The sequence below is a fragment of the Carlito syrichta genome, unplaced genomic scaffold (genome assembly GCF_000164805.1).
Source record: "Carlito syrichta isolate Samal-C Ts95f unplaced genomic scaffold, Tarsius_syrichta-2.0.1 Scaffold302017, whole genome shotgun sequence".
Classification (NCBI taxonomy): domain Eukaryota; kingdom Metazoa; phylum Chordata; class Mammalia; order Primates; family Tarsiidae; genus Carlito; species Carlito syrichta.
In genome coordinates, this window is record NW_007246113.1 from 155742 (window position 1) to 168676 (window position 12935).

Genomic DNA, 12935 nt, shown 5'->3' on the forward strand with positions numbered 1-12935 from the left:
TGTTTGTTTTCTTCTTTTCTTCAAATGTATAATTTGGTTTCTTTGTTTTTTTCTTTCCTAAATCATGGTTTAAAAAATGACCATCTCTTCTTGATTTTTTTAATGGTATGAGAGTGATGGATTGTTAATTTATAATGTGTTAATTTAATTTTTAATGTATGCGGTGTTCTTAGGAAGCAAGATAACAGTGATAAAGCTTTAAGAAAATAAAAATGAAAGAAAAAGAGAAACCAGAAGAACCAGAAACTATTTTGTAAAGCATTCTCTTAAAACTCCACCAACTTGTGTAATTGTTTAATGTATACTTGTAAAGATTTTTAGGGCTAAAAATGACATCAGTTCAAAGTTGACTCTTATTACCTTCTTCCTGGTGTGAAGACGAGCACTCCCCAACTTCTCTTGACCAAGGCACTGAGCAGCCTCTTTTCCAACCCCTGGATCGTCAAGTCACAAGTTTACCTTCAAGGGGTGAGCGTGTATTTTCTCAGGTGGTCTGCTCCTCCCACCTGCACAGCTTCCTGCAGTTTGTCACTTCTTGCAAATGTTCTGAGGACTGCCTAGGAGAGCCCAGCCTTCATCCCTGAGCATGTAAAGCAAGCAGCAGGAGCACGGAGCTCCACCATCCTTTTAATGCATCCAATATCATTGCTTCTCCTCTTCTTTCCTGAGTTTTGAAATATTTCTAAAAATCAAATACCAAAATAACTTCTTTCATATGTAGGTAAAGTCTGGAATTCCAAAGCATTCTGAAATTGGGTTTTTTATACCTTTTATGAAGTAGATTTTAGAAAAGATTGAGGTTTTTCCCCCACCACCATTTACTTCAGGTGTAGAGTTTAGGTTACCTGGAAATCAAACCATATATTAGCATCTTCCTTTGGGTATACAGTTAATAATATCAGGAAGCCTAATTTCTGATTCCAGGTTGGCACTTAATTAGCTGTTTGTGAGCAAGTCATTTAATGTGTCTGGGTTTTAAGAAGTCAATCAGTAATAGGAGGACAGTAATTCCTGCCCTGTTTGCCTGCATAGTTGATGTGAAAATAGAAACACCAAAAATATTAATCTCTTTATTATGCTGGAAAGTTTTGCAGAAAAGCAAGGTGGTAGCATAATTTTACAGTCCCTCTTCTAAGAGACTTTATCCTTCACCCACTCATAAGTCTAGGAACTTAGATTAACTGAATTAAAATAGTTGAATGATTAATCATTGTCTCTGCTGATAGGGAACTTGGTGTTTTTGTATATTTTCTGCACAAGGAATTAGGGCAATGGAATTCATTTCCGAGTCATTGGTAATTTAAAGAATAAAAGTTATGGTAGTTGACATATCGACAGCTGTTTACCTGTGACCTCTGCTTCAGTCAGATAAAATTTAAAAGCTTAGATTTCTGAAACATTGCCCAGTTTACACATTAAAGGAGGAAAAAGTCCAAATGCATTAACATAATGAAAATTTATATTTCTTAAAAATCCATTGGGTTATCTTATTCAGTGAGTCTCTTCCAGATTTTTCAAGCTACTTTTCGGTGTCTGCATGCTAATAAAATTTCTGATTCCTTTTTCCTGATGTGTAATAATAATGCTATGCAGCTTGCATTTCTGTTCTGGACCCCTTCCCTTCTCCCTTTCCCTTTCTTCCATCCAAGCTCCTGAGTCCACCAACCTGCCTAAATGTACTCCTAATGGTAATAGATGTTCTTTACTGTAGACCTAATAATTAAAGCATTTGAATGTAAGTGGCTTAATTAGAAAGCTCTATCCTTTGGTATAATAAAATAGGTACATGATAGAATTCATTACGTTTTTTATATAGATTTTTCTTATGGTTTTATTATATTATAAACTTTCAGAGAAAAAGAAAGATTAAAGTAAATTTAAAATAAAAACACCAAAGTTTTATTTCCTAAGTTCTCTTACCAACTTTTAAGATTTATTTGATACAGAATGATTGATGTCTTTACTTTGTTATGCTTATTATTACAGGAGCATTTACCATAATTTGGAAGTGTCATTTTTGAATTTCTGACTTAATTTACAGTAACACAAGTGTGTTTTTAGTCTGTAGTTGCAACAAAGTGTAATACTGAATATAGCAGTAATTGGAAGCAGCACATATTAGCTCATATAATAAAGCACTAGGTCAATAAGAAAATAAGGTAACAATTATAGAAGAGAAGCTCTCAAGAAAATTGAGGACAAAAGGGTGCCTCATCGGGACACCACATGCATTTAATCTTTTGAAGCTCTGTCCTTTAGGAAAAGTCTGATATTTGGCAAATTTTGATAAGGATGCATACTGTGGAATCCCATTTGATAATTTCTGCAGTGGTCTTTGTAAGGGTCATTGTGAAGTTTTTAGGAGACACCTGCTTGTGGCAGATGGGGCAATGATGGCAGTCACTGGGGATCTCAACACCAACCAACTGTCAGAAAAAGTCATCACGTCCACCACAGCTGTGAGAGTTCAGCTTTCTCAAATTGCTTTCCATATGTTTGGATACACATGCCAGTTTAGTAGCAGGTATTAAACAGTAAATAATTAAAAAACCAGTAAATGTCTCTACATTTAACCATTGAATGTTGCATGTTTTCTTCCTTTCCCATATTGTTTAACACAGTGATTCCCAGATTTTTTACTTCCTTTCAGCTTCACAATTCTTAACCCCAAGTATTTTTACCATGGGAGGGGAAGGACAAATTTGAATTGAAGCTCGTCTCTAATACCACCGGCAGCTCTAATCTGGATCATGAAAATACCCATAGCAATCCTAAGGGACCCTTTATTGGTCCAGACTGGAACTAGGTTGTGGAAGAGCTGCCTCAACGGAAGTTCAGCTTTAGTCCATAGACATAGTGTCAGAAGGAAGTTCCATCAGCATAAATGCTACTTGTTTATGAGCGGCCTGGAGGTATAAATATCTGACCAGTTCCCTTCAAGGACCCATAAAAGTTTCTGTGACTCTTTAAAAATAAACCTAGGGATTCTTTATTGACACTTAAAAAAATATCTGTCAATATCCTCTTGAGATACAGAATTAAGTCTTACTCTATTGTTTTCTTGTGGAGTTTTCATTATATTTTTAGTGCAGAAAAATATTTAAAACACAAAGCCTTTCTCTAACAGTGTACTCAGATTAAATACAATTTGCTATAGTTTCAATCAAAGATTTTATCAAAGACAGCTGACACTTTGCAGGACAATATTGGGAATGATAATTAACTTCTCTTAGAATATGAGAAAAGACTCCCTGACTTTAATTTTTAATAAATATTGAAATACAAGGTAGAAGAATATGGGAAGGTGAGAGAATTTCTTACTCAGTTGTTCCTCCTTAATTTTTACTTCCATTAACAGAAATAAATATTTTTGATAATATAATCTGCAAAGCAACTTCTATGAGGAAACTTTTTTGGGGAAATATTTTAGAATGTAATTCTGTTTTGAAAACCCTTGACTGGGCAAGAGACAAGAAAGTAGCAAATTGAAGAAAGCATAAGAGATGACAAAGGTATTTGGTTTGTTTATTTAACCTTTCCAGACTTTATCCAGCTGGGGATCTGCTTACAGTTGCATTAAAAAAGACCAAGTTGGAAACCAATAAGAGAGTCAAAACAATTTTTAGATGAAATAATTATATGGTGGTTTTAAAATATAATGTAACTTAGTGGTTTAGTTAAGTAAAATATGTAGATTTCTAATACACAAGCGGACCAGATTTAAGTTTGATTCCATTTGAAAATAACTTTGTAACTAGATATATTCTCTATATTTCTTATTTAATGACATGGATTAATAGCTAATTAAATTATGCTAATTAGATACTTGTTCTGGTGCTTCCAGACAAAACAAACATGTGGTCTTCTTTCTTTTTAATGAAGTATATTTTTGAGGCATTACTATCTCAATGCTTATTTGCCATTATGAGTTTTTATGTTCACTTGAGGCAGTGTTCATCTTGGGTTAGAACATCTTCATAATGTGAAATTCATTAATTCATTTCATATTGATATTTAAACCAATAAACCTAAAATACATAATAGTCCATTATATTTGTTCATTAGTATTTCCATATGCCCTTCTTAACTGCTGAATGAATGAAAATATGTTGGCAGGTTTGTTTTTAAGTTCATTTTGTGACTTGAATGCATTGCTAAAGTAGGAAACTGAAGTTTCTTTTTAATCTGAGATCACTATAAAATCTACAAAACTGAACGAGAAAAAACACTATAATGATCACTCTTAATTTTTGTAGTCCTTATCCTCTGAAAACATAGCTTTCCTTTGAAAAGGTCAAAACAGTCAAATGATTTAAAATCTGTGTACTTCTTATAAAGCAAAATATACTCATGTGGTATATTCTTTAAACAGAGAAAAGAAGACATTGAAAGAATATTATTACAGTTTTTAGGAGTGAATCTAGTAATAGAAGACAGATATTTGGAGAATATTGGCAGTCAGATACATGATAGATGATAGAGCGCATCTACCCATGAAGAGGTTCGTATGCTGCTTTTTCTAGAGATGATAAGGTAGGCACCTGTTGCGAGGAGAATCTTCTAGTCTTTCATGGAAAGGGATCCATAAAAGTTGTGGCAACTCCTGGTTGTCCCTAGTGTAACCAACCTTCACATTGGTATTGCATTCACAGGCTTTTTCTCTTATACGAATGACAGTTACTATAGCTTGACCTACTTTCCTGTTACTTTTTTAATATCGAAAAGAATTTTAAATGGTTTACATTAGTGCTGAGGTTTTGTGATTTTTCTGTTTCAACCCACATTTGTTTCAGATCTAAATGAGTGTGGCCTGAAGCCTCGGCCCTGTAAGCACAGGTGCATGAACACTTATGGCAGCTACAAGTGCTACTGTCTCAATGGATATATGCTTATGCCGGATGGTTCCTGCTCAAGTATGTCAAGAATCTTAACTGTTTTATATGTGCTTTAGGCTTGATTTCTACTGTGCTCTTGTAACCTGCTTTGGTGACAGTGGCCCTCATAAGCAAGATGTGTACATGTGTTTATATATGTGCCTGAGGAACTGAAAATCAAAACAAGAGTTACCATTTTAGATGTATAACATTCTTTTACCATGAGTGCCAATATCATATTGATTAGGAAATGGTATTTAGAAAAAGAATCTCAAAACTAAGTTTATTTTCTAACTTTTTGCCCAACCTGTTTATCCATCTTCTATCTGGGCATAGAAGAACTATTCCAGGTTTTTTTTTTTTAAAGGAACATTAGTGACTATTGGGGGACAACTTGGATAGAACTCATCAGGTCTGTTGAGTGGTTTGAAATCATTCATAAATACCTTCTCACTTCATTTTTATATTTTATTATAATATTCTAAAGACTTAAGCTTTTATAATAGCCTACCTTTAAGAAAACTATTTTAAATTAATAAAATAAATGAACATGATACCAGAAAAGTAGATTTCATGTGTATCTTTGTAAGAAAGAAATATGTGTTTCCTACTATCATTTGGATGTGTTTATAAGAAGGACAATGCCCTAAAATGCTCTACAAGCTGAAAACCAAATTGAGATTGTATTCCTATGATATCCAACAAGTGAGGACTTGATTTTTAAGAAATAAACTAAAAACTGGGTTAACTGGGTCAGTTAACTGGGTTGCATTTTAGAAAATAAAAACTTAGCTAATTATATTTATCATTGCATAAGCATAGCATGGAACTTTTTGGAATGAGGTGAGTACTTGCTTAATAGCTCATGGCAGTGATGCTGGAATCCTCTAACATTGTGCAACTCAATGGGAAATCCACTGTTTCTTAGAGGAATTCCATAGGCAGTTGAGACAGTTACTTGGATGTTTTAGTTAAGAATGGCACTTAGCTTAAGTAATCTGGAAAAATATCTCAGTTCTTCACTTGCTTGACCACTGGAGAAATTTCCAGAAAATATGTGTGAGGTAAAGTTTTATATTTGTCTTTTAATGTATCAAAAGCATTAAAGGTATTCTTCAGATGATGACAGAGCTAGTTTATTTCTTAATCATTCTTGGATAAAGGGGGTCTTTCTGTCCCTCCCCCATTTTTTGCTGTCTTGAGAATGTTGGATAATTGATGCCTCTTTGTCTTCATTGTTTATTCCATGTCACTGATTTCAGAACAAGTGAAATACATGGTTATTTCAGCAACAGATTCTTTCTTCCACCTTTCTGAGTCAGCCAGTTGCTCTCTTTCCAGGTGCCCTGACATGCTCCATGGCAAACTGTCAGTATGGCTGTGATGTTGTCAAAGGACATGTACGCTGCCAATGCCCATCTCCTGGGCTGCAGCTGGCTCCTGATGGGAGGACCTGTGTGGGTGAGTTGTAAAATCAAGCCTCTCTGTCAACAGCCTCTGTGGGATAAAGGAAGAAGGTGACAGGTGTTGGGAATAAGAAACAAAGGAAATTACTTACATCAGGTAATTAGCTGTCCTTCAGAATATGTCAGATGTCTCAGGAGAGGACGTCTCTCTGTGAGTGGACTATGGAAGCCTTGTTTTCCTAAAAATGAGGGATAGGAGGAAATCTCAGGCAGAGGGAACCACATGGGCAAAGGCCCTGCAGTTCAAGAGAGCACAATGTTCAGGGAAACAAGAAGAGCTCAGTTATTTCCAGCATGTAAGAGGCAAGAGGGAGCAATGAATGATGAAGCTGAACAGGTAGACAAGACTAGATTGCATTTGTTGCACTTCAGGGGTCAGATTTTTCTACTAAATCAGGAAGGCAGTATATGATTATGGTTAAGTGTCAGAGTTTTAGTTTTAAACCAGGCTCTGCCATATACTTGATATGTAATCTTTGGCAGGAGACTTCTTTTCTCTGAGCTTGGGTCTCATTTTCAAAATGGGAATCATGCCGTATAGAACAGTTATGAGGATCAAATGGAATCATGTATGCAAAGGGCTTAGTACCTAGCATGTAGTAAACACTGAATGAATGAAGGTACTCGGTGATTCAGGAGATATTTATTGAGTACTTTATGTAATCTAGACACTATGTTAAATGCTAGGATGTAAAGTAATGGACAAAACTGACATTCTAATAGGGAGATAGAAAAGAAACAAATACTCAATAATATTATAGACCATGCTAAGTGTCAACACGAGGTACTAAAAGAGAAAAAATCAGAACAGGTACATTACAGAAAATTATAATCAGGAAAACTTTAAAGACCTGGATCCTTAGCCTTGTGAAGAACCAGCCACACAGGAGAAAATATTATAGAACACTGTAATGGGAGAAGGGTGGCCTGTGTGAGATTTTTAAAGAAAGAAGGACCAAATGGCTCAAATAGAGTGTGAAAATGAAGGATGGTGGCTTGAGATATAACTGGTGAGTCAGATGAGGGCTAGTTATTGCAGGGTCTTCAAAGGTATGGAGGAGAATGCAGACTTAATTCAAAAAATGAGTAGAATTTTAAGCTTAGTTATGATCCGATCTTACGTTTTAATGAAGTGATTTGACAGTGAGTAGGAAAAGCAGTGAAAAGATCAATTTGAAGACTTTTCTAACTGTGTAACCCAGGACATGGCAGCTTCAAATAGGGTTGTGACAGTGGGTGAAGAGCAGAATAGACAGATTCAAATCATGTTTTCGAGGTAGAATTAGCTGGACTTGATTTAGGAGTTAAGGGAAAGCAGGTTGTCAAAGATGAATCATTTTCTTGTTGGAGCAAGTAGGTGGATACAGGTGCAGTGTAAAACAACTTGGTATAGGAGGATGAGCTGAAGTCTGAATATGTGGAATTTGTGTTGCCTGTGGGGGCAACCAGCTGGATACCATTTATGATGAGCCACTATATGCCAGGCAGTAGATGGCAGTTGTTATTTGTTTTAAACCCCATTCTGTCTGAACATGCCCTCGCTCTTCCTAAGATGCTGTTGACTTATGTTTCTAGATATTGATGAATGTGCTGCTGGAAGAGCCTCCTGCCCTAGATTTAGGCAATGTGTCAACACTTTTGGGAGTTACATTTGCAAGTGTCATAAAGGCTTCGACCTCATGTACATTGGAGGCAAATATCAATGTCATGGTAATAAAACCCAACCATTGCTTTGTTGTTTCTTCCTGTAACACTGAAAGGTCTCTTAATTTTGGTGATTGCTGGGATGTCAGGGACAGGGGAGGTACTGGCATGAAATTAAACCGAAAGACATCCAGTTAAACCACTAGTAATTCTGGATCTACATGGGCTTTATTCTGTTTATCTTTTATATGGATTTTACATGGACCATCACATTGACCGAAAAAATAATTTTTTGAAATTGTATTTATTTTTATGCCATCATATTTATCTCCTAAATAAATCTCTTCTTTCTCTACTTCCTGATGCAGACATAGATGAATGCTCTCTTGGTCAGTATCAGTGCAGCAGCTTTGCTCGATGTTACAACATACATGGGTCCTACAAGTGTAAATGCAAGGAAGGATACCATGGTGATGGACTAAGTTGCATATGTGAGTAACACTTATCTCCCCATTCTAAATTCCAGCAGGAAATACAGAATTCACAAAAGCCATTACTTGGGAAGATAAGGAATAAGATTAATTATCAAGTAAGCATAATGTTCATAACAGGAGTATTTATCTGTGCTTTACACAAATGCTAAAATCACTTGCTCAGGTATTTTTTAAAAACTAGAGTCAGTAATACATTCTAAATCTTAAAAGCATTTGTATTTCTTGTCTACAATCACTCAATAGCTTCCCTCTAGCTAGAAAGAAATTATAGCACCTTTCCTAAGATTTGATTTTGTTAAAAACAGAAATCAATGTTTGTCTGTAGCATAAGATTTTGATGGTGAGAAAATCTGAATATTTTCTACATTTTCGTCTCTCCATTTTATGTCTCCTGACTATATTATTTAAAACTCATTCCCATATCTATTTCCTCTACATTCAGAACTGTTTTGCTTTTAAAGAGTTATATAAGTTTTATTTGGATTAATGGCTGTGTTAGGAGATGAACATGAAAAAAATTCCCTTCAATATGAAAGTTTAGCAAACCAAAGGTCATAACTTAGCATACATTTCATATAAAAGTAGACAATTCTTAAAATTTCTTGGTAAAATATTTACTGAAAACCATGGGCATAAAATCATGGAGATTAAAGGGTTTTTGAATGGTCATGTAGTCATTCCCAGGCTGGAGTCATTCCAGGCAGATTAAATATTGATTCTTTAGCCGGGCTCGGTGGCTCAGCCTGTAATCCCGTGCCTTTGGGAGGCTGAGGTGAGTGGATTGCCTGAGCCCGTGGGTTTGAGACCCGCCTGGGCAGCGAGACCTCATCTCTACAATAAATCAAAAAATCAGCCAGGCGTGGTAGCGCATGCCTGTAATTCCGGCTACTTGGAAGGCTGAGGTGGAAGGATTGCCAGAGCCCAGCAGGCGAGGCTCCGGTGGCTGGGAGCGGCCACTGCACTCCAGTCTGGGCAACAGAGTGAGACTCCAACTCAAAAAAAAAAAAAAAAAAATGGATTCTTTTTGGTGAAGATTATCAAGGAAAAAGATTCCACAGATGATGTTTGCAACCTCTGACAATTTATCTTTAGAAAGCAATGATATATGTCAATAAGGGAGAAAAAAAACCAACTATAAACTAATATATGAAATATTTAATCAAACTGTTTTTCTGTGAGTTGAATTCATATAAAGTGTAGATTCTAAAAGTATTAGTTTTTAGACAATTCTAAACATAATTTTATAGTATACATGTAGCCTAGGGACACAACATAGACTCTCACTATACATTTCTTTTGTTTAGAAAAATAAACTTAGCATGTTTCTGCATTTAAAAAATCTCATTGATTATTGTCTGTTTCTACCCCACACATATTTAAAACTTTTTTAATATTTCAGTTAATACATATTTATTATACAAATATCAGTATATTTTTTGCTTACATCAAAGGTATGAATATATGTAAATATATGAGTGTCTATGTATAATATGTATATACACAAATTTGTTATTTGAAAATATCATGACTTACATATAGTAGGCAATATTCTTTATGTGAAAAGTGAGTCTGGTTGACATGTTTTCATGTATCTGTTTTTGACAGTTTGATGTTTCACTTTTTAAAGAGAGATAGTTACACACTAAGTTAACTTTGACTCTTTCAGATATCCCGAAAGTTATGATTGAGCCTTCAGGCCCAATTCATGTATCGAAAGGAAATGGTACCATTTTAAAGGGTGGCGGAGGACATAGTAATTGGATTCCTGATGTCGGAAGTACTAAGTGGCCTCTGAAGACACCATATATCCCTCCTGTCATTAGCAACAGGCCCACTTCTAAGCCGACAACAAGACCTACACCAAAACCAACACCACGGCCTACTCCACCACCACCACCACCACCTCTGCAAACTGAGGTCAAAACACCTCCACCACCTACAACCCCAGAAAAGCCAGCCACCAGACTGACAACTATAGCACCAGCCACCAGTACATCTCCAGGAGGGATTACAGTTGACAACAGGATACAGACAGACACTCAAAAACCCCGAGGAGATGTGTTCAGTAAGTCTCATATGTTCAGTTAGCACATTTTTAATAGGCTTTTTGTGATGACATTTTAAACACAGGCCATGCCTTGAATAAGAATGAAACTCAATAAAGAGAATTAGCTAATAAAATCATATGCCCTATTGACAAATATTATAAAGAACTGTAAAGCATCATTCTAATTGGGTAAGTAGGGAAGAAAGTGTGTAGAAATTGGTGGAATATCACAAAGTCATATGGTAGATCACAGCTCTTATCCAATATAGGAATTTTCATAAAGTTGGATTTACTGGAAAACTCCCAGGGATGGGAAACTTACTACTGTCCATGCCATTTTATTTTTAATCTAACTGTTCATTCACTCAGTCGGTGAACATTTTTGAGTTTCTGTTGAATATCAAGCAGGCCTTGTTCTAGCCATTGCATTTACATAAAGATAAAACAGAAAGGGTTACAGTCTGGTGGCAACGACAGTCACCCAGAAGACAATGGGATATTGTGCTAGTGAGAAAGATTTGTGTGGGATATTATGGGAGCAGAGAGAAGGAGTATGTAGTTGTAGTCAATCTTTTGGGTAGGAAGTATTCGAGGTCCAAGGGAGGGCTTCCTGAGTGAAATAAGGCAAAGAGAATGAGAAAAAGAAGGCATTATAGTTAGCAGGGACATCACAACCAAGACAAAGAAGTAGAAAGCAGCATAGCGTGTGCAATAGAGTGCTGGTAAACCAGAGGGTCGCATGGGGAGAGATGAGAACAGCTGGACAGCTACCACATTATTAGCTGTAAACTTGTGGTTGGGTCTAGGCTGGAACTGGATTAGGTTAAGATTTTTAGCAGGGGACTAGGTAAAGGGAGGTTTCTCCAATGGAGATAGAGTACATAGGAAGAGAAGCGAGTTTTGAAGGAAGATCAAAATTTGCAGTCTTACGACTTTTTTTTTTTTTTTTTTGAGTTGGAGTCTCACTCTGTTGCCCAGACTGGAGTGCAGTGGAGCGCAGCCTCGACCTGCTGGGCTCTGGTGATCCTTCCGCCTCAGCCTTCCAAATGGCTGGAACTACAGGCGCACGCTACCACACCCGGCTAATTTTTTTTATTTATTGTAGAGATGAGGTCTCACCAAGTTGCCCAGGCGGGTCTCGAACCCGCGAGCTCAGGCAATCCACTCACCTCAGCCTCCCAAAGGCGCGGGATTACAGGCTGAGCCATCGAGCCTGGCCTCTTATGACTTTTATCTGATCCGTGAATTTACTGATTAATCCTGTTCTCTGCATTCTCTCCTCCTATCTTCTCCTTTGTGCATCACCGGTTTCTATTTTCCTTTTCCCATTACCCCATGATGGAGCTAAACTTTGTGTCTTTCATACTGAATATTTTTATAAATTTTTACCAGATGAAAAGAATACTGACAGTTGTAATGATTTAAAAGAGAAAATTATAGCTGCATTTTGCTTGTATGTGACTCTCAAATTTTCTCCTCTGGGCCATGTTTATTTAAAGAGAGATTGAGATTCTCTAATTCAGATGTGGTTGTATATTTTTTTGGTAATTTTTATAATTTTCCTGGGAATTAGATGGTAGCTCTTAAGATCTACATTTATATGTGCATAACTGTTTATTTTTTGAAATTTATATTTGTAATTTTCTCCTCCCCTTCCTTTCTCTATCTCTACTGTCTTTCTCTCTCTCTCTTATTCTTTTATTCTTTCTTTCATCTCTTTTTGATCATGCAATAGTATTTTTATTCCTGGGTTCTTAAGTAATTATGGTACTTATATTATTCTACTGCCTTAAGGTAAGAATCACAAAAATCTGGCTATTTAATGTAAAAAGATACTCTAATATATTCTTTCATGATTATTAAAAAATACATCTTTATGAACATTTAAAAAATATTATCTCTGGCTGGGTGCAGTGGGTCAAGCCTGTAATGCCAGCACTTTGGGAGGCCGAGGTAAGAGAATTGCCTGAGCCTGTGGGTTCGAGACTATCCTGGGCAACATGGTGAGACCTCGTCTCTACAATAAAATAAAAAAATTAGCCAGGTGTGGTAGCACGCACCTGTAGTTCCAGTCACTTAGAAGGGTGAGGCGGAAGAATCACCAGAGCCCAGCAGGTCAACACTGGGGTGGCTGTGAGATGCCACTGCACTCCAGCCTTGTTTTATTTCCATTATTTATCTCTATACAAACACACATATCAATTAAAAATAACATTGAAGTCACCAGGACAAGTTAGCAGGACAAAATTGGGAAAATCCAGAGTTCCAGTGATGTTTGAGAACATTCCTTATAAGAGAGTGTGCTCTTAGAGATATGCCCCCGGAAAGTATTACCTTGGTCCTGTGCCAAGGCTATTGCATGCCACAGATAGCATTGCTGGCTTTAGACACTCCTGCCAAAAATTAAATT

The 12935-nt window shown here is 36.4% G+C and overlaps 1 protein-coding gene across 5 annotated transcripts in view; it reads left to right on the plus strand.

Annotated features, from left to right (window-relative positions):
• NPNT (nephronectin) overlaps nt 1-12935 on the plus strand; it is a 78161-nt gene that overhangs the window by 39366 nt on the left and 25860 nt on the right. For 3 of the 5 annotated variants that reach the window (XM_008055884.2, XM_008055886.2, XM_008055887.2), the window contains 5 exons: nt 4794-4913; nt 6216-6335; nt 7916-8050; nt 8353-8475; nt 10145-10543. In XM_008055884.2, the coding sequence (XP_008054075.1) occupies nt 4794-4913; nt 6216-6335; nt 7916-8050; nt 8353-8475; nt 10145-10543 (897 nt within the window). Of the gene's footprint in view, nt 1-378; nt 469-4793; nt 4914-6215; nt 6336-7915; nt 8051-8352; nt 8476-10144; nt 10544-12935 lie in introns of all 5 variants that reach the window. The other 2 variants (XM_008055883.2, XM_008055885.2) reach the window with 1 other exon arrangement.